Raw genomic sequence first — 21,114 nt, 5'->3', positions numbered from 1 at the left:
AAACAATTTTTCCTGAGAGCTAAATTTTTAAATTGTACCAAATCACATTGTACCCCATCGGCACTGCTTTATTTAATTATTGTCAGAATGTCTGACACACACTAAAATATTTACAGATTGCAAAGATATGTGAAACACCACGAAAACACAAATGTCGGCAAGACAATCTCAGCTGCAAGGACTTTTCCAGTTTAAAATATGAGAAAAGATACAAACACCTGACAATTATGAAATAGTGACCGGGGGTACATGTCTTCAAGAGATGCACAACCTAAAAACAGTAACAATCCCATCAAGAAAAATTTAAACTGCAGCTCAAATGACCAGAAAAAAAACTTCATGAACATTTAAATTAGCCCTTTAAAAATGAGCAGGGTGGATTGAGAAAAGAAGGTCAGCATTACGTGAAGAGTGACTAGCATAGGTAAGAAGGGAGAAAAAAGGCTTGTTTAAGAGACATTGATAAAGGCCCAAGAATATTGTCAGGTAGAATAGAAAGAACCACAAAGAAAATGAACTAATGTTTTCCTTCTTAAATTCCAAGGGTAGCTTTTTATAAAATCAATTCAAACACAGAAGCAGTTTACCAGGAAGATAATGCAAGACTTACTGTTCTTTGTGGTTACAAAGTATCATTCTTGACAATTACCATCCACATGAATGGGTTCCACTTGACAATGAGAAATGAAGCCATAGGTATTTTCCTCTAAAACTCGACCTGAAATAAATAGGTCCACAACATTTCTCTTCCTGTGCTTTTGATTTTGTAATCAACCAGGAAAAGTAAAAATGAAGAGAAATGGAAACTGGGACCTACCCTAACAGTAGGGTAAGCATGGGTTCCTGTAAACATTTTTAATAGAGTTGTTCTCACTATCAGCAGAGAACATTTATCCACTATGTTAAGAAGAAAATCCTTATAATCTTCTGAAAGGTATGATAGAAAGGGATTAGGCAATTTTTTTAACACCCTGGACAAAAGAGTATTTTACAATAAAAGTCACTAAACCTATTCCATCTATAAAGAAAACTGTGAAATACAAAAGGCCAGGTTTTACACTGTGAATGAGATAGCTTTTCTTCTTTTTCCTAGAAAAAATTTTACCCAATTTGATGAAAATTATGGATTGCATTCCATCAGACTTTTAAAACTTTATGGATGCTAGGTTTTCTTTCCGCTTCCCCCCATGCTATTTTGTATTTTGTTTCAACCAATTTGAAGGTAAATATTGTCTTCCTGAAAATTGATTCAATATGTTTAACATCTACTCCCTTCCAACACATACACACACACAAAGCAGAAATGCACAAAATGCTGTATAACATGCTTAAAGTTTTAAATTCGTTTCTGATCAATTCCAGGAGAACTGAGATGACATCTGAAAGTATTAAAACTGATTTCCTCTAAGGATAAGCAGCTGAAGGAAATAAACACTAGGACAATTTCTATTTGGCAGTAAGGAGTTCTGATGCTACATACATTGTAACAAGGTTTTCATTAGCCTTTTCTACAAAGTCTCACTTAACACGGGAGACACTGGTGCAAATGCAGAGCAAGTCAGTGTTTCTGTCCTAAACCACCATGAGGGCAAAGGCTCTCACTTCAGTTATTTCACTGCTAAACCCCACCAAAAAAATAAAAATAAAAATAATAAAAATTCCTATTGGAATAGTCTCTTGTCTTTACACACATTGATATAATTAATTACCATAGATGTACAAGTTCTATTATGTTAACTAATTATTTAAAAGTTATCTTCGTGGTTGCCAAGAAGTAAGAGCTACTGAAGACAACACAGTACACTAAAAAGAGAAAAAATAAACTCATGCAACTCTCTGTTTGGATGTTAAGATAAAAAACCTAGAAAAAGGAAACAGTTTTATCTCTGAATCCAATTTCCAGGTTTAGTTAGATAATACGCCTACAACTATTTTAAAGGAGATAAAGTGGCAGTAAAATAATCCTTGAGTGCAAACTAAATGCAAATTAGGGTAATTTTTGGTACAAAACAGGTTAATTAATTGAGCACAGCACCCAGCAATGTGCCAGGTATTGGACCTACTACATCTGATGAGCTTTAAAGACTCACAGTTCTGTTTTTTAGTAATGAAAGCCTAACTCAGAAAGAAAATTCTATTAAAACTTCTCATCTAACTCCAGATTTCTCGAAACCCCCACAAAAAGACAGCAGATACCATTTCAGGAAAGTCAGACTGAAAAACTGAAGACAACAACCTAGACAAAAATACATCCTTCCTAGAAGCAAAGCTCGGACACAGAAAAACTGTATTGGATGATCACTGACAGATCACCTGTAATAAACAGTATACATTATATCCAGTGTCATTAAGATGTTTCATAAGCAGTTACATTAGTAACGCTATTATGGAACAAAATGTCTCCTTCCAGAGTATATTTTCACCAACATACTTTATTAGAATAACTAAAAGTCCTCATCCTTGTTTGGCTCTACCTAGGAAGAAAAAACAATTGAGACTGACAAAAGAGCTTCTTCAGTTTTGCTCTTTTTAACTAAGAGGGAACCTAGGCTGGGGTGAGTTCCCTCCTCTTCATTCCTCTTCACCTAAAGACACCTCATCAGCAAAAACATTCCAGGCTTGAAATTATAGAAGACATAAGACATTAGATCGCTGGGCCCTAAAATCAGCTGGAAGTTCTTCTCACTGAGAGACCGAACAACCCCCGGGCGGGGGGGGGGACGGACACCTTTTGTGTGTAATGCCTCCTTCCCAAAAGTGGGTGAATGATAAGAACCCATACCTCCTCCTCCTATGTCCTTCAAACTCCCCTGATTTTCCTGAGAAAAGCAATTTCCTCATTAACATTATCCTCCCAGTCTTCAGCCAATGGAAACTTATTGTAAGACGTTCTTCTTAACAAACATACTACTCCAATGTCAACTATAAAAATGGTCATGTACCCTGCTCTCATACCATAACTGATTATTTAGAATAGTCACACGAAAAAAAAATAACACAAAGTTATTAATTTCAGGGACAGTCCTGAGACAATACTAGTCTCTCTTCCTCCCAAGTTTGTCAGTTTCAGTTGAAACTGATGCAGACCTGTTTCTGGCCAATCTCTGTGTAATTGCTTGTCCCTGCACCCAGTCCAGGAGAGGGGTGTGGCTCGAGCATTCCAAAAGTGGAGGTGATCTTCCTGGTCATCTTAATACTACCTAAGTATTTGTCCTCGAGCACCATCCTGACTTGTAGAGCCTGGATCCAAAAGCCCCTGATGCACATTAAATAAACTAGAAATTCTTTAACTGGCCTGATTAAACTTTTCAAGCCTGTAAGCCGAGCAGAAGGCAGTGAAACACACATTTTTCTAACCACTGCGGCAGGAAGCAAGATACTTCTTGCAGAATATATGCAAAATGAGGGTATTAGCATTTTCTGTGTAACAAGAGAAATACCTAATTAAGCATTCCATCACAAAGGCAGAATCTGTCTCCCTAAAATCAGTGAATAAATTCACCCCACCAAGGAACTTCCTACATATTTAGCTTGAATGTTTCCTAAGCTTTAATAGTATTATTGGCAAAATCAAGACCTAAAACAATTCATTTACAAAAGTACTTAAGAAGAACACAAAACTCATGGATTAACAGAATTGAAAATCGATTACTTTTATTCCCTATTACTATTGACTACATCCACTTAATTGACTAATAGCACAGTGTTTATTTCCAGGCAACGAATCTGTTTTCCATGGAACCAAAACAATACAAAACAAAACACAACTAACTCTAAGCGAGCTGATGGGCCTTGAAATAAACAAGAATTAAAGACATGTGATTAGTACCAAAAAACTAGTTTACAATGTGGGACCTTTCTCCTCAAAAAAAAAAAAAAAAAACTCCTAAAATTTTCCTTTGTAAACTGGCTAGTAATAGCAACTGTAATATTCCTAATAATCATCACTCAGAAGTTTAAGCAACTCCTAACATTTTCTAAAAATAATTTTAGACACAAATAAAACCTGAGAATAATACTGAGTGAGAAAGAAAAATAATGGTCAGGTAATACAATGTTTTGACCAACTTGATATCCATTTCCCAACTCCTCCTCTGTCTTTGAAGCTTTCTAAATTGTACAGCAAAATGTTCAAGAACATTAACTATTTAATCAAATCTGTCCAGAACTACATTATAGACAACTTCAAAATAGCTCTCCATCTATCTAATACTTGACTGTGAAAATATAACACTTCAATTTAAAAAGTGTCATTAAAAATAGAGACAATTTTTGCTCATGACAATGCTATATTATTAATAAAGTCAGGCCCTCCAAAAGAACAATAAAATACGTAGCCCTGGCCAGTGAGGCTCAGTTGGTTGGAATGTCACCCCATAAACTGAAAGGACTGGGGTTCAATTCCCAGTCAGGGCACAAGCCTGGGTTGCAGGTTCTGTCCTAGTGGGGACAGGGTGCTGGTGCGTGTGAGAGGCAACCAATTGCTGTTTCTCACATTGATGTTTGTCTCCCTCTCTCACTCCCTCCCTTCCCCTCTCTCTCAAACCAATGAGCCTGTCCTTGGGTGAGGAATAATAATAATAAGCTTTCATAGCAAAGTTGGGTCACTCCTTACACTATCAAATATTACAAAGGAACTCTCCACTGGCCTGAGGTATAGCTGATAACAGCACAAAATAATCACCCCACACCCACACCCTTCCAGAGGTATTTGCGTTTTTACAAAGATGAAGGTCTAAGGAAAGAACAGACATTTTTTGTAAAGAACCAGACAGCAAATGTTTTAAGCTTTGCAGCCTGTACTGTCTTTTGTCAACAATTCAACTCAGCCTCTGCGGTACGAAAGCAGCCACCAACAATATTAAAGTATAAGGCTGGCTGTGTGCCAATAAAACTTTATACAGAAAAACCGGCTGCGGGCCAAGTGTGCTCACCTCTATGTAGGTGGGTGATTAAATTTTCAAGTTTGCTGGCTGTCTCTCTGGGACATGGAGATATACACTTAACTACTTCTGATATTTATTTCCTGTACTCAGGAATCCGAATTAGATCAGGCATTTTCAACGTGTTTTAGTGGTAAATCTTTTTCTAATAAAAATAAAACTGTGTAGGCCAGGCCAGCTGTCCACGCCTCCCCAACCGGCCCTGAGGAGCTTCTAGGGCCATCTACAGGTCTGTGAGACAGTGTGGCAATCACTGGCCAGCTGATCTCTAAGGTCCATTCAACACCAAGGACCAATAATACCACATCTGCTTTGCTCAGTGACCATCAGCAAGGGCGAGGGAAGCATCCTGTGGATTATGGGTCTCTCAGGTACTCCAGAAATCCCTCTATCTCCTTCAGTAAAAAGCAGTTAGTTATATGCCAAAATTAAAAATAAAACAGGGGAAAAGCAGAAGGCAATGAAGTGAACATTAAATGCTACTTTATGTATGTATTTCAACTACGATGTTTCTTGCTACAAATCTATAAAAACAATTACCATGAGAAGGTCTCATTACAACCTACTTTTTTTTCTAAAGTTTTATATAATCAGTAAGTAAGATTTCAATGGAGTATATGTAATCTATTTCTGATACCACCCTTAAAAAAGTGAATATATTTGCCCTGGGTGGGTGGCTTGGATGGTTGGAACACTGTCCCACATACCAAAAGGTTACAGGTTCGATCCCTGGTCAGGGCACATACACAGGTACCTAAATTGTGGGTTCAATGTCAGGATGTGAACCAATGTCTCTCTCTCTCTCTCTCTCTCTCTCTCTCTGCTCCCCCAACCCCTGCCACAGTTCCCTCCCTTTCTCCCTCTATTCTTCTCTCTCTAAAATCAATAAGCATATCCTTGGATGAGGATTTAAATATATATAGATTTGCATGTTAATCATCTCACAATTGAAATACAAGTGATCATATCTATTAAAATGGGTCAAGGTCAGTTACTCTACTTAGTAAAAGTTTATGAGAAAGTTAGTTCTACATTTTAGCATTGAATTTAATTTTACAATTTAGTTTAATTTAAAGTACTGTGCTTGAAGATAGTCAAAAATGTCAGAGTAATAAAAATGTGCAAAATAGAATGAAAGTGTCACAGGAGCCCAGAGGAAGAATTTATACACTCTGTGAAATCCCAGTGAAAATACCAATGTAAATGACAGCTCCAAATATAAGCCCCAAAATAACTTAACTTTGTTGCGCAGTTACATGCTTTTATAAAGGGAAGATGTATGTGTTGCAAAAAGTTAACCAAAAATTACTGTTCCTTTTCAACTTGTATTCAATTCTCTATTAACACAAAAGGATATAACTATTCCACTACCCCCCTCCATCTCAAACTCTCAGGAAAGAAACATCAAGTCATTAAAGAACATTTTTAGCTCTAATTCTGTGCTAAGGAGTGTCCTGACGTAGGGTTCTAACTTTTAACTTCCACTCTAAAGACTCAGGAATTTATTATACACCACTCCTCCAACCAAAACAAATAACTTAGGAAAACAACAAATTTTTTTAAATGACAAATACCTTCAACTTTTTCCAGTAACATTTCTAGCCATTAATTTCTGACAACGAATTGTTTAACTGACCCCACTACACATTAAGAGCAGTTTATATACATATAAATCTTGAATGCTATCATTAAAAACCCAAACTAAACATAATTGCTCTAAGGCTGAACACAGCACATACTTCAAGTTTTATTAGTATTACAGCTAGTCTTGTATAACATTCAATATGAAACCATTTTTCTTCAAGATACAAGTTTATGATATAAGTATGAATTCAACAAACTATAGAAAACTAAACAGTATCTTTTTAAATACTTTATATACAAATGTATATTTATTTATAAAAAGTGATGATTCATCTGTAGGGAGAGATGACAAATTGAAACTTGAAAGTTCCAGAAAATTGACAAAGTGTCACTACAAGTAGAAATATGAGCATACACAAATTGAACAGACTTTAAAAAATGAAATAAAACTTCTAGAATTTTAATAAAATAAATTCAAAACCAAATGAATTTAGAAAATGTAAGCCTACATTTATTTTAAATCAATATTTCTAATCAATAGTTACCATTTAAAAATAATTCTATTTAAAAGCTAAATTCCATGTTTCGTTTATTTTTATAATAATGCTCGCCACTGGTATTCTTATCTCTATTTCCAAATAAAAGACTGCGGTTCAGAAAATTAATAATCATACACCTATTAAGTGAACCAAGAAGTTAAATACATCTACGATTCCATAACTGTAGCTACAGTAATGGAGCTCTATAATCCAATAAGACTTTCAAAGAGGTCTCCTGAGAATCACTGCATGAACGTATTACAATCACCTATTTTCTATGCCAAGTAAGTTGGACAAATACTATCGGCTCACATACCTCATTAATCTTAACCTCTTTCTTTCCTGCCTTTCTGTAATATATAGGCTTAGAAGCAAAATATTCAAATTTCCAGCCTCCTTTGCAACTAGGAATAGCCAGGTGACACAGCTCTGACCAAAAATAACAAGTGCCCAGTGAGGGCTTTCCTTCCAAAGAAAAGACAAAACCTAACCAGGGAAGGAATTCTCAACATCCTGTTTTCCTGGTTTGTCCTGCAGCCACCATCCTGAGACTCCTACAGGAGCCAGTTTTCTTGATGACTGACACCCCGGAGCATCTACGCCAACCCTGCATTGCCTTCCTATACATTTTTTAATTGAATTTATTGCGGTGACACTGGTTAGTAAAATTATGTAAGTTTCAGCTGCACGAATTCTATAATACATCATCTGTATATTGTACTGTGTATTCACCACCACCCCAAGTCTCCTTCCATCACCATTCATTTCCCCACTTTACCCTCTTCTCTCTCTCCCCACCCCCCTGCTCCTCTGGTAATCAGCATACTATTGTCTGTGTCTGTGAGTCTCTGTTTACGTTTACTGCTTCATCCTTTCTTGTGTGAGAAAAACAAGCTCTTGGTTCAGCCTCTCTGTGGGCAGTTTTTTCTAACCGGCAGTAGACTAATGCAATCCTAATACAATGTATGCTATGAATCAAGTCTATTGAATTGAATTATGTCACATATCACTTTGGTGAATTGGTCATGATAAGTAATGATGAAAAATTAGCTATGGGAACAAGAGCAGGGAGCAAATGAATAGCAACTATTAACAACAATAGCAAGGTTAATAATATAACCAATAATAGTATAAGTATTTATACTATATAAAAGATAACAGTAATTTATTAGGTACTCCATGCCAAAGACTGTTAAATAACTTGAACATAAATGAATGTATTTAATCTTCAAACTATATGATGTTGCTAATAGTACCATACCAACCCATGGTAAAATTTTCACCAATCCTTGACAAAAACAGAATAAACAGTAAATTGTTTTACATGGTAATACAAGGCTATGTATTTATTGAGGACATGACCTTTCTATTCTTGTTATATTAAAATGTCTTTTCTTTTATGAAATGAGAACAGTGGACATCAAGTTCACATTCACTTTAACATGCTCACCTGGCAAAGTAAGCAGGTGACAAATCAAAGCTGTGCCATGTTTTACAAAATGTTACCCATCCATGAAACCCAAGTTCCCTCCCTGCCCAGGACCACAACTCAGCATGTTTGACACCGAAGTCCAGGATCATAAACACTGGGTTATATGAAGGAAATACACTAAAGTAACTCAACACAACTATTCTGTGAACACAATTGAAGAGACAGATGTATGACTACTAAAGAAAACAGCCATCCCAAGATACAGAAAGTGGGAACAAAGACTCTTAAGGCCCAGCGATTTCACCGTGTTGCCTCCCACAGAGTTTTGTCCGTGTGATGTAGATTTAAACCAGACCAGAGAAAGGGAAAGCAGGAGAGGAATTCCCACCCATTTCAGCTTAAGTCTCAGAGGATGATTAGATTTGGAGGTTCTCATTTGGGAGGAAAGAACTTCAGGGCCTCTGCCTACGTGGCCTGTGACTAAACGAAGTTTGTGGTATCTCAACTCCAAGGAGCAGAGCAGGCGGGTAGATAACATGTGCCCATAAAGCTTGCTCCTCAACTTCTCCCAGCTCTACAACAGTAGGGGGATCAGCCATACTGGCCAGAGACAAAACTGTAATGCAGGCAAATTCTTCCTTACGTCAGTTCTTCACATTTTAAACTACATCATTTCAATTTTCTAAACTCATCAGTTCTTAAAACTCATCTCTAGATGTTTGCAAATGTATGCCTGATCAAACAGTTTCTTACTAACTAAAAATGTAACTCAGCCAAATATTTCTAACAATTTGACCAAGATTTTTCTAATAAATATGAGTGTGCTTAAAAGAAAATGGACTACGCAAGACTATATAATGTAAGGATTGTGCACAGGAAGAAATCAGAAATTGTCTTGAAGAAGTCAAATGGTTACTTATATAAAGAAATGGGTGAAGGTTAAATAGGTTTAGTCTGCATCTAACCATTTTCATATTGTTTTATTTTATAAGGTTTTCATTACTTCAAAGCCTGGCCAGGTCTTATTAAAATGCAACTTATTATTGAAAACTTCCAACAGAAAAATAAATTCTCTTAAAATGCAGAAATAAGTTGTTTATATCTTTATAATTCAAAATAGTAAATACCTTCCAGCTTATAGTTTATTTGCAGTTATCTCAAATATTAGGTCCCATGTATTTTAATCCAATCTTCCAGCACCAACTTCAGTCACATCAAGACAGTACATAGCATACAAAAACAGCACACGCTCCCCAGTGTTTACCACAGGAAAAGATAGGTGGCTAATGGGGGGGAGGTGCTTCGGGATTGGCTCTATAATTGAAATGCAAAGGCATATACATGGGGTGGGGGGAGAATTGTGGAGCTATTTCTATCTTGAGCTGATTTTAAAAGAAATTGCTTTTCCCTCCTTTTTGAATCCTAATAGGAACAGTCCTAAAAAATTTAAATGAAAGCACTGAACACACTTAGTATTATCACCTCTAGCTCTAATAGGGCCTCCGACTAGACTTTGTAAACACACCTTTGCCACTCACCACCCCCTTCCATTCCTACTAAAAGTTACAATTTAAATAATTTTTAAATTCCCAGGAAAGGGAAGGGGAGGGGCTATAACCTTAATCTCACCTGGATTGACTTCGTTGGGCTACTACCACAATTCCTTTTTCTCTTTGCTTCATGTACATGATATGTTTTATTTCCTACACATCTTCTTATACCAAATTTTCTAATTTATTTGAAGTCAGGATCATGAGACATTCGAAACTGGTAAAATACACTGTACATTGTTGACTATCTACAAAATTCAGGTAGAAATAAAGATGAATAAATAAGTTAAAAGTTATTGCCTTAGCTTTTCTTGACCCTTTATTAGCGTGTGTGCCTGTGTGTGTCAAATATCACCAGTTGTTCTAATCATTTTTTTTCCTGGTCTGGGATCCAACCCAGCATCACACATCTCATCTGGTTATAGCATTTCCTTAGTCCCCTCCTACCTGTGACAGTTCTGCAGTGTTTCATCCTGTCACACCCTGGGCACTTGTGGGCTCTATACTGTTACTTTGTATAATGTCCTTAAATTGGAGTTTGTCTAATGTTTTCTGACACTTAGATAAACGTTGTTCCGTAAGAATCCGAACACAGATGTGCCCTTCTCCGTGAATGAATCATGATGTTGATATGTCTTATTGTTAGTGGTATCGCCTTGACCACCTGTTTAATTTTGTGCCTGCTAGTGCTCATCACTACAAAAGTACTGACTTCCGTTTATAATTAATTAACCTTGTGTTGACGATACTTGGAGACTGTGCAAATATTTTGATATCTGATGTAATTTTCATCATACTTTCACCTACAATTTTGGCATCTGCTGATGACTTGTGCTTGCAACAATTACTACACACGTTTGCCTGCTGCTGATTTTCTGTTTCCACCATCCTTCTGCATTTTTTATTGGGATTCTATTATAACAAACAGCTATCACTTCTCCCCCAATTATTTATTTATTCAATTATTTATTTATATTAGTATAAGCTCATGGAATATTTTTCCCCTAGGGGTTATAAATCCATTATTTACCTTGTTGTTCAAATTGGCCCCAACTTGGCCATTGGGACGCCTTTGTACATACATTAATTAGACTTCCTTCTGAATTACCAAAAAAATGCCACTTCAGTTGGGGAAGGTCAAGTAATTTCTCTAAATGAGGAATCACTGACGGCTAAGACTAAACTTACCACTTCCATTATGACTAAGATAAATAGATAGATACATAGATACATACATACATACAGACAGCTAGATAGACAGAAAGGAACTATATCCACTGAAATATCCTACATGTATTGCACTATTACACCTCTAGCTCAGCCAAGACTATATGATCTTCGGTCTTCATTTTATACACACTACTCTAGAACTCACTCACCGCACTCACTATTTCAATCCATCACACTTTGACACTCACCCCAACCTGCAATCCCTGTGTATTATCAGCATTTCAGGAACATAAACCCAAAGCACTCAGTGACAACAGAAGAAATTCATTTTAGCCAAAACGTAATGAGCCTTACTTATGCTGAGTGGAAAAAAAAAAAAAGAAAAGCCAATCCGTAAAGGTCAAATCCTATATGATTCCAATTATGTAACATTCTTGAAATGACAAAATTATAGTAGTGAAGCACACATTAACCTTTGCCAGAGGTGGGGTGGGGAGGAACTGTGGCTGTAAAATGGCAACAAGAGACATTTTTCTGCTGCCGGAACTGTCCTGCATCTTGACTGTGGATGTCAATATCCTGGTTGTGACAGTGTACTATAGTTTTGCAAGACATTAAGAACAGGAAAACCTAGGTAAAGAGTATACTGGATCTCTCTGCACTCTTCCTTCGCAGTGCATGTGAATCCACAATTATCTCAACCTAAAAAAATCATTTTAAAAAATGGGTAACGAGTGAACATTCAGGAGAAATCAAATAAACAAGACAGCAGCCCAGCCCCAAGACCCCACGGATTGCTGGTTTAGCTTCTAGGACAGTTACTATCAGGCCTCACCAGAAAAACCCTCTAAAGGTTAATTCTTCCTCAGGGTCCTTTCTCACCTGCTTTCATGTTAGGTAGGAACAAGTACCACCAGCCGGAGACCAGAGAGCAGAAAGGTGCCAAAAGCCAGATATTATGGTCAGTGTCGTCTGGTCAACTAAATCACCAACAGTTAAGGATCAAAATGTAAACTTTTACTTCAATTAATTGAGTGTGTATCAAATACTTAAAACATTCTGAACCTCCACAAGCTGTGATTTTCAACTTGCACAGACAAGCAATGAGAAATTACAGCAGAAGGAAGAAGGGTTTTAGTTCCAAAGAGATAGCGACGTTCCCCTTCAAGTCACTGGTACCACCATCTCCTCCAAAACACTCTTCATGATCAATGAATGTGAAAGCACAGAAATGACAGAATCAAGATAACTTAAAATGCAAAGGCTACATTTTCTGCTCCACAAAAACTAACCCCATCCACCACAGCCACCAAAGATAAATCCCTTCACAGAAAAGGAAATACCTGAATAAAGCAAGAAACAGACCTCACACAGTTCAGTCAATAGTGGCTAATTAGCATGTGAAAACAAAGGTGTTCTTTTTTCCCTGAAACGATAAAAATCCTAAACCAAAAAAATGTGGCAATCAGCTTATTTTTCTCCCCACAAAGGCTGACATTATAACCACTGAATATATTTTTACTAACTATAAATATTCAAAAGCTCTGAGAAAGTCACAATTATACATACTACAAATTGCTTCTCCTTCCGAATTTAACAACATTAATTAATCTATATAAATTTTTTTTAAAATAGTGTAGGGGAGAATGAGGAACTGTTCTCAAAGATTCACTACAATTATTACATCACAAGTCAATTATGATTTTTTATATAAATAAATTCCCTTTTGCCTGGTGAAATTCAGGCATTCCTCAACTCTTCTAAAAGGACAGCATGCTTCAAAATCACATTATCATTTCGGGTTACGAAATACTAAGGTAGTTAGCATAATGATATGATAAATCAGACATTTCATATTAGATTCCAGAATGTACATATAGAAAACACTAAAGTTTAAGGAAGAAACATTGTGAGTAAAAAAAAAAAAAATCAAGAGAATTATATTCAACAACCTGGGTTTCTTCCCAGTGACCCAGGAAATGTCTATCACTGTCACCCGCCGTAATTCTAACGCCCTGGCATAATGTGAACACAGTTTGGTGCAATGAGCAGCTGATATAAACATGCGCTCCTCCAGCCAGCCAGTCCAGGGGAGTCTACTCCCGAATATTCCAGTCTATCTCCACTGTGTAACTCAGGCTCCCAACCATCACAAGACTGAAGAACAGACATCAGCCTTTAACAGAACTCTTGGGTTCTTCTCACTCTCCTCCAAACCACAAGCTTCTACACTCCAATGGAGTCACTCCCCATCAGTGTTGGGTTCTTACTCTCTCACTCCCTTTGCTCTATTTTCCTACAATCGTATGTGCCACTTATATGACAGTGTGTCAGTCTGGAATATCCTTCACGTCTCCTCGTCCACTGGTAGGTGAATTCCTACTCACCCAAGACTCAATCATGTGGTTCTCATATAGGAAGACCACAGCCCCATCAGTGTTGGCCGGGAATGGCTGTTACAGCACTACTGAATCACATGCTACTTACAGAATACAGCACACTGGTGAATTACTAGAGGGGCATGTCTCATTTCATCTTTGAATTCCCAAGAATTGGAAAATAATAGGTATTTCATTAAAATGTGCTACAATAGAATTTATCATTAGACACTGCATAACTAGTAAACAGTAAACTCACTTTATTTCACTTAATATGCCAAACAACCTCATGAAGCTGTTATCCCCATTTTATAGGGGAGAAAACTGCTACCAAAAATGGGGTGAGAAGAGGAAATAAAATACAGGTATCAATGAACTATCACCAGTGTCCACATTTCCATATCTCTTTAGTCTAGATCAAACTTCAGGTAATTACAATTCCTTGAAAAGTAAGTCTTCATACGACTCAAGAAGCACTGTCTTTCTCTTTCTTTAAAAGGTCTTTACTTCAGAGCTAATTTATATTTGAGGCACATGCCACTATTACTTTGTCACATTACTTTATAGGAATTGAACTTCAAATATCACCAAAGGCAGAGTTTATTTTAATCATGTAACTCGCCCCAAAATCCACCCAGATGAAGTTTTCTTCAGGCCAAGGGCAGATTAAAAACAAAACAAAACAAAACAAAACCCGGTGCACATTTTCTTATAAAGCAAAAAAAAAAACCCTGAATATATAGAAACTGAGCTTTGAAGTGATAGTGGATCCTGTCTTTCTTTCTTTTTTTTAAGATTTTACTTATTTGTTTTTAGACAGAGAGGAAGGGAGGGAGAAAGAGGGAGAGAAACATCAATGAGTGGTTGCCTCTTATGCACCCCCTACTGGGCACCTAGCCCACAACCCAGGCATGTGCCCTAGACTGGGAATGGAACCAGGGACCCCTTGGTTCCCAGACTGGGGCTCAATCCACTGAGCCACACCAGCCAGGGCCCTATCTTTCTTATTAAATGGCAAGACTGTTAATAAAATGATAGCAACCAGAGGTTATAGCTGTTCCCTTGTTTTTTTAACGACCTTTCTGAAGAGGAAAAAATGGCAACAAGTTGGCAACCAGGTAGCCCTCTTCATTTTTTAATTTTATTTTTTAATTTTCTGTAAAAGCCCAAGATCTGGGAAGGACTATGTTAATCCAGTCTCTACATACAGCACTGCAGTTGGAGAGATTCATTTTGAAACTCAGCCAAGATATGCAAAGCTAATTATGGAACTGTTAATTACTAAATGTTTAAAAGGTTATTTGAAAGCGACTAGTATTGCAAAAAGAAGTCAATAATTATTTTACCATAATTTTAAGTCCTCACTTGTTCAAAGTGACATACTAATACAGTTTGAAATTAGTATTTCAGTTATAAACGTGGTTTTTTTTTAACCTACAAATTCAAATATCATTATTATGGAACCTAAATACTGGTGACTAAACAGGCATTACTTTGTGAAACATGCTTTTCAAAAATTGTACACAAGTAAAAAGTGCTTTGCAAAAATTGCACAAAAACTACTTAAGACGCAAATACTTATTGCTAGAACCCAAAACTAAGCTAAAATATAATCAAAGTGTAAGTTGTCAAATGAAAATATGAAACTGCTCGTAATCAATGATAAAAAGAAACACAAATGGAAAATTTAACTATAATAGACACAATTCTTCCAGTTAGATTAAAAAATTAAATATATACCACCCTGACTGGTATAGCTCAGTGGACTGAGCGCTGGCCTGCAAACCAAAGGGTCACTGGTTCAATTCCTAGTCAGGGCACATGCCTGGGTTGCAGGCCAGGTCCCCAGTAGGGGGTGGGTGAGAGGCAACCACAGATTGATATTTCTCTCCCTCTCTTTTTCTCCTCTTCTCTTCTCTCTAAAAAATAAATAAATAAAATATATTTTTTAAAACAGTTAAACATTTACCATAGAAACTCTTTTGTGCAGACTCTCATAATTTAAAGTTCTCTGGGGTAAAGGTGTTTTTCAGCCCTCTCATTATGACTCAAGATATATTCTACTAAGTGACTTTGCAAAGAATTAAGTCTTATACTGTTCTCAGCTCACAAATTCATGAATTAGCAACTCAATCAAAAGGTACAAAAGCCAAAAGAAAACTTTTGCAATAAGGAAAAACAAAGTAACATTATTAACTAGAAGAGGATAAGGTAGGGTCCTTGTACACTTACAATTTTAAAATAACTTTTACAGTTAGCTAAAAAACACAATAAATTAGGTCTTTAAAGCAGAGGAAACAATTCTGCAATAGATGTTTCACCTGAACAACTAAAAACACTATGTATTTAAATGCTTTACAGAAGCAATTTCAAGGGGTCTAAACTCAACAACTTAATAAAATGGTTTAGAAAAATCATTTTATTGTTTAAAGCCTTGGGGGATAAAGCTGTTTGTAATTTATTTACGTCTTTTACTTCACTAAATTGCTTTGGTGACCAAGCTTCCCATGTAAGTGATTAAAGACATAAACCTAAATAGTTTAATAAAGCCATTACTTAAGAGTCCTGTTTTTCAACAGAGGTGCATGAGAAATGTCAACAGAACGTTTAGTGTTCATTATTTTCAAGAGGGCTTGGTACTCAGAACACAGCGCCCCATTGACTAGGACATCGCCAGGTTTCCAGACATATAACACGGGACACACAGTGGATTAAAGACGACTTTTTTCCTGCTCTCAGAATATCAGGTGAAATACTGACAGCCCCTTAAGTCTGAATATTCATGATCTGGCTAAAAGGTCAGGTGACAACTTTTTTATTTCTCCTTACCATTCCTCCTCTCTAATGACCTAAATAAAACGGGCTCCCATTTTCCAGGTAGACCTGAAAAGCTCCCTCATTTTCAGCGTCCCGTGTTCGCCCGGGGGCTCTCCCCACACTGAGGTTCTCTACTAGCTAAAACTACTTAGGTTACACTAGCAACATTGCAATGGTGATTGACCTAAATACACAACTATGTCCTCACAGAGTTTGGGAGAAAAACTGGGCAGCTTTCCTTTTCTTAAAAAAAAAGAAAGAAACTGAGTTTAACCACAAAAAAAATATTTCTGTATTTTCCTAAATTCTCTTCTGTTAAAGCACCTTCCTTTTGCTTGTAGTAAGAATCATACAAACTCCTTTACAGAGTCTATCTGAGAAACAGAAGGAAGCATGACGCCAAACTTTCCTAGTTCATATCCTTTTGTTCGTGATAGCAAGCTTGTTTAACGTTTGCTTTTCTCAATTACAAAATTCTAACTCTCAGGCATTCGAGACAAAGATGGTAGAGAAACTTCTAGCCACGGCATTAACAAGGCACTCCACATAAAGAGCACCTTCTACCAAAACATATTTTTTTACTTTTACTTGAGTCCATTTCAAACTCTGAGAAGATCATTTTTTGACAAGCCAGGTGAAGATGGAAAGCATTCACATTCAAACCTACTTTCTTTTGAGGACAATAACAAATAAACGTGATTAGTAATAACCAAACAAACATCAAACTTAATTGGGTTGACAATGTACACAATGTTTGGTAGCTTTCCATCTGTTTACTTTTCCGATGAAGATTTGGTGGGGGAAATTGCTGCTTTCAGGCTGTCAATGAAACTTCCATCAAGGAGTGTTAGTCACTGGCCCACTTCTGACTCAGGCCAAGTTCTATGCTGGGTCCGTTTTTATTCCCCACAACTGGCACAGAAACAGGGAAGTTTAACAGTTCATTTACTTGGCACAGTCCACATGCTGTCACAGGGAAGGCTCTGTCTCTTACAGGCCTGTTTGGTGGAACACCCCCCACCCCAGCGGAGTTCCAATCATAGCTATTCTAATTAATCTACCAATGGCACCACAACTTCCTCCTCTTGAATTTCCACGAAAGGCCTCTGACATGATCTTCTGACTGGTCTTGCTCGGTTCTACCATTCTCAGCATGTGTGATTTCACTTGGCACTTCAAAAGTTGAACTATTTCAGTGAAATTCACTTTTCCATCACACTGACTGGGAATGAGCATTTTCAGATACAGAAGGCTGATCCAACAACTTTATTTTTTTAACAGATTTTTTTTAGATTTTATTTATTTATATTTAGAGAGGCGAAGGGAGAGAGAAAGAGAGGGAGAGAAACACCAATGTGTGGTTGCCTCTCACGTGGCCCCCACTGGCAACCCTTTGGTTCCCAGCCTGTGCTCAATCCACTGAGCCACACCAGCCAGGGCCCAACAACTTTAAAAATAAAGAAATGAGAGAGGGACATGACAGGCAGTGCAAAGATGCCCAAGGACATGATCAAAACAGGACATTCCTGGTTTGGGGATAAAATAATCCTTTAGAATAGAAACTTTCTGGAGATACTCTGCAATGAGTTTTCTTGTAAAATTATCACCCGCCTTCCACACATTTGGTACATACATGCAATCTATGATCCCCCAGATGTGACGGCTCCATCAAGAAAAATGAAAAATCAAAACGGTACCAGGTGCCATTCTTGGGCCTTGTCCAAAGGCAGCCAGTGGAAGATCCTATTTTATTCTGTTCTCCCCACATTAAATAATAATAATCAACGTCACAGAAGAACATTTGGATTTGAACAGATGGCATCCAACACCTAACAAGCGCAGCAACTCTCAAGCATTAGATCCTAAATGTCTGATGGTCCTAAGGATCAGAAGGGCTTATTTGTCTTAAGAGGGCTGGCAGAGAGAGATCCTGTAGTCGCCATCCCAACGCTTAGGAATATGCGTCATTATCCAGTCAGCAACTAAAGGCAAAAAAAAAAAAAAAAAAAAATCCAACCACCACATTTTTATAAAATTTCCCCCTCTGTAGTCCAACTTGAAACGACCAAACCCAACATCGGCAGCAATTCCTCCAGTTAAAGGAGGAGAAAAACAAGCCTGAAGGTAAACCAATGTATAAAGGTTAACAAACTTATCTAATTCTGACACGGTTGTGCAACACCAAAGGAATCCGCGGGGTGCCCTTTCCGGGGGTGTATTTGAATATGCCCGCTCTGCACTTATGTTTGCAATTTAAACTAAAAGCACTAACCTAGCTATTCAACTTATTTCTCCTTTCCTTGGAAAGCTGCATCCCATCTTCAAAAGAGCAAATAAATATACAAACATCTCAATGTTTGCTTAGAAGCCCAACATGGATTTGCCTTCCACAGACCCACACAAGTTTCCCGCAGTACCTTTTAACACCACTGAACTCTAAATGTACAAGGGGCCACATGCTTGGGAAGGAGAGAGACTGCGTCCTCCAAGGTGACAGGAGTAGCGGAAAGGAGGTGACACCCACCCCACCCGCGAGATTTAGAGGCCGGGTGTGCGGCTGGGGAGAGGGGAAGCCAATTACAGAATTCCCTCCGCTGGGCAGACGCACGGGGCAGTTCAGGAATGGGGAGCGCAGCGAAAAGAAGGATATTCAGGAAACGGAGAAATAAACCCAGATGACCAGGGGTAGAAGACTCGGAGATGGGACGCGATTGGAAGTTGGGGGTCCCACTGGGAGAAGTGGGTGCGCGGGGTGAGCTGTGCCAGTAAGGTGTCGAGGGACCCGAGAGGGCGCAGCCTAAGAGGCACAAATGCAGCCAAGTCCCCACGGGTCTCACCTGGGAGGTCCTCTCCGCGGGGTTCTTCATCACGGCTTGGCGGAAGCTGTTATCCACGTAGGACGCCATCTCCCCCCGCGCGCCCGGCCGGGGCTGCTCCGCACCCTCGCCGGCCTCCTCCCGGCCCAGCGCAGCTGCCGCCTCCGCCCTGCGCGCTCCGCCCGCCCGTCCGCCTGAGGCTACAGAGCCTGCTGCCGCGGCGGCGTTGGCCGGGCCCGGTGGCACCAAGTGCGGGACAGGCGCGCCGAAGACCTGGCGGGAGAAAGAGGCCGCGCGAGGGACGCCGGAGGCGCGCAGCTCCGAGACCCGCGGCCCGGAGGCTCCCAGTGCCGCGATCTGCAGCTGGGGACTCCCCTTCCTCCTCCTCCTCTTCTTCCTCGCCGCAGGGCCGGGCAAGGCTTGCTGGCGCGCCCGGCTCCCTCCGGGCCCTGGCTTGACACGCCTCCCCCGGCTTCACTCGGGGGACAGTGGCAGCTCCTCCTGGCCCCGGCGGGCCTGAGTTATTTTTAGGGAGCTGGGAGCGACAGTGAGGAGGGGGAGGGCTCCGGGCAGGCGGGGCCTCCTCTCCCCTCCCGCGCTGAGGGTCGCCTCCTCCTTTCAGGGGCTCGCGTCGCTGCCCGGGGGGTCTCCGGAAAACACTCCGATCGCCGCGCCCCCAATCCTGGGGCACCGGGGCGCTGCGGCCGCCGTGGGGAAGGCTGGCTCAGGTCCGGGCGCTGCGAAGCCCGATCCACTCGGCTGCTGTCCCTGCCGCTCCGGATCGTCTATTGGGCTCGGCCGTCCCTCCCGACTGCTGCTGCATCCCCTCGGGCCGCCCTGCCGCCGCCTGTGTGGCTCCGACCGCCTTGGGCTCCGCCGTGGCCGCCTCCCCCCATCAGCGCGCCCGGAGCGGAGGTTTCCGGGCGCCGGCGCCGCCGGGGCCAGAGCAGCCGACCCGGGCTGCAGCCCTCCGGCCCAGTCGCTCTAGGCAACTTTGTTCCAGGTCTGTGCGGGGCGGGGGAGGGGAAGGGGCCACGGGCTGCCCGGATCCGGACTCCCGGCGGCGGGCGTCCGAGGGCCGAGATCCGAGAGCCGCGCACAGACCCCTCGGAGAGTGTTTGGGAAGGAGCGATTCCCCTCCTCTTCCTCCGCCTCTTCCTCCTGCGCCTTCTCCGGCCGCCGGAGCCGCTCCTTAGGGAGGAAACGGCCTCCCGGGCTTGTTGCTTTGTGCTGCAACCATGGTGAGGAGTGAGTGACAGCACCGGGGCGAGTCGGCGGGCGCCGCATCATCGGGGGGCGGGGCGGCCCGCGTGCCTGTCCCGCCCCCTCGCGGATCAGCCTCCCGCCCGCCCAGCCGACCGCTCCCTCTCGCGGGAGCCTCACCTTTGCCTGGGACCAGGTGAGCCGAAAGCTCCGGCTGCGCGGGGGTTGCAGCGCCCTCGGATGAGCCGGTCCGAGTGCCGCACAACCTGCCTCCGAGGAGGTGGCGCGAGTCTCGGGGTCCTGGCCCCGCACTGGACAATCATTTTGGACCCAGGGGTTGGCTCCGAGCTGTTTCAGAGGTGATAAATCCTCTAGGATTTATTTTGCCTATTGTAACTTACTGCAGGGAAAGCGTTCCTGTCCTGCCTATTGTGCTCGCTCTGGCACCATCAGACACTTATTTGACCACGAAATTAAAGGGATGGAAACGTGCCAGTATCAACATTAGGACCCAGTACTACCCCCAGACTCGCAAACACGCCAGATTTTAAGGCGTTAGCGAGACCCGGACGGTTTGTGATGTAATCTGAGACATTGACAGATCCGCCTTTGCCTTAGGCAGAGCAAACGTCCTTATCCAGGTCCCTTAGTTCCAAGCCAGACTCACTTGGTGCAGAGGACA

General features: G+C 40.4%; 1 protein-coding gene across 6 annotated transcripts in view; it reads right to left on the bottom strand.

Moving 5' to 3' along the window:
• RAPGEF2 (Rap guanine nucleotide exchange factor 2) overlaps nt 1-19,777 on the bottom strand; it is a 220,847-nt gene extending 201,070 nt beyond the window's left edge. For all 6 annotated transcript variants that reach the window (XM_045830833.1, XM_045830836.1, XM_045830837.1 and 3 more), the window contains exon 1: nt 19,251-19,777. In XM_045830833.1, the coding sequence (XP_045686789.1) occupies nt 19,251-19,319 (69 nt within the window). In that variant the 5' untranslated portion in view covers nt 19,320-19,777. The remainder of the gene's footprint in view (nt 1-19,250) is intronic.
• Nucleotides 19,778-21,114: the final 1,337 nt, after the last annotated feature.

Source organism: Phyllostomus hastatus, unplaced genomic scaffold (assembly GCF_019186645.2).
Source record: "Phyllostomus hastatus isolate PE091 unplaced genomic scaffold, TTU_PhHast_1.1 phas_contig_159, whole genome shotgun sequence".
In the NCBI taxonomy this organism is placed as follows: Eukaryota; Metazoa; Chordata; class Mammalia; order Chiroptera; family Phyllostomidae; genus Phyllostomus; species Phyllostomus hastatus.
Note: the sequence above shows the minus strand (reverse complement) of the source record. Positions and strands in the feature narration are given on the sequence as shown.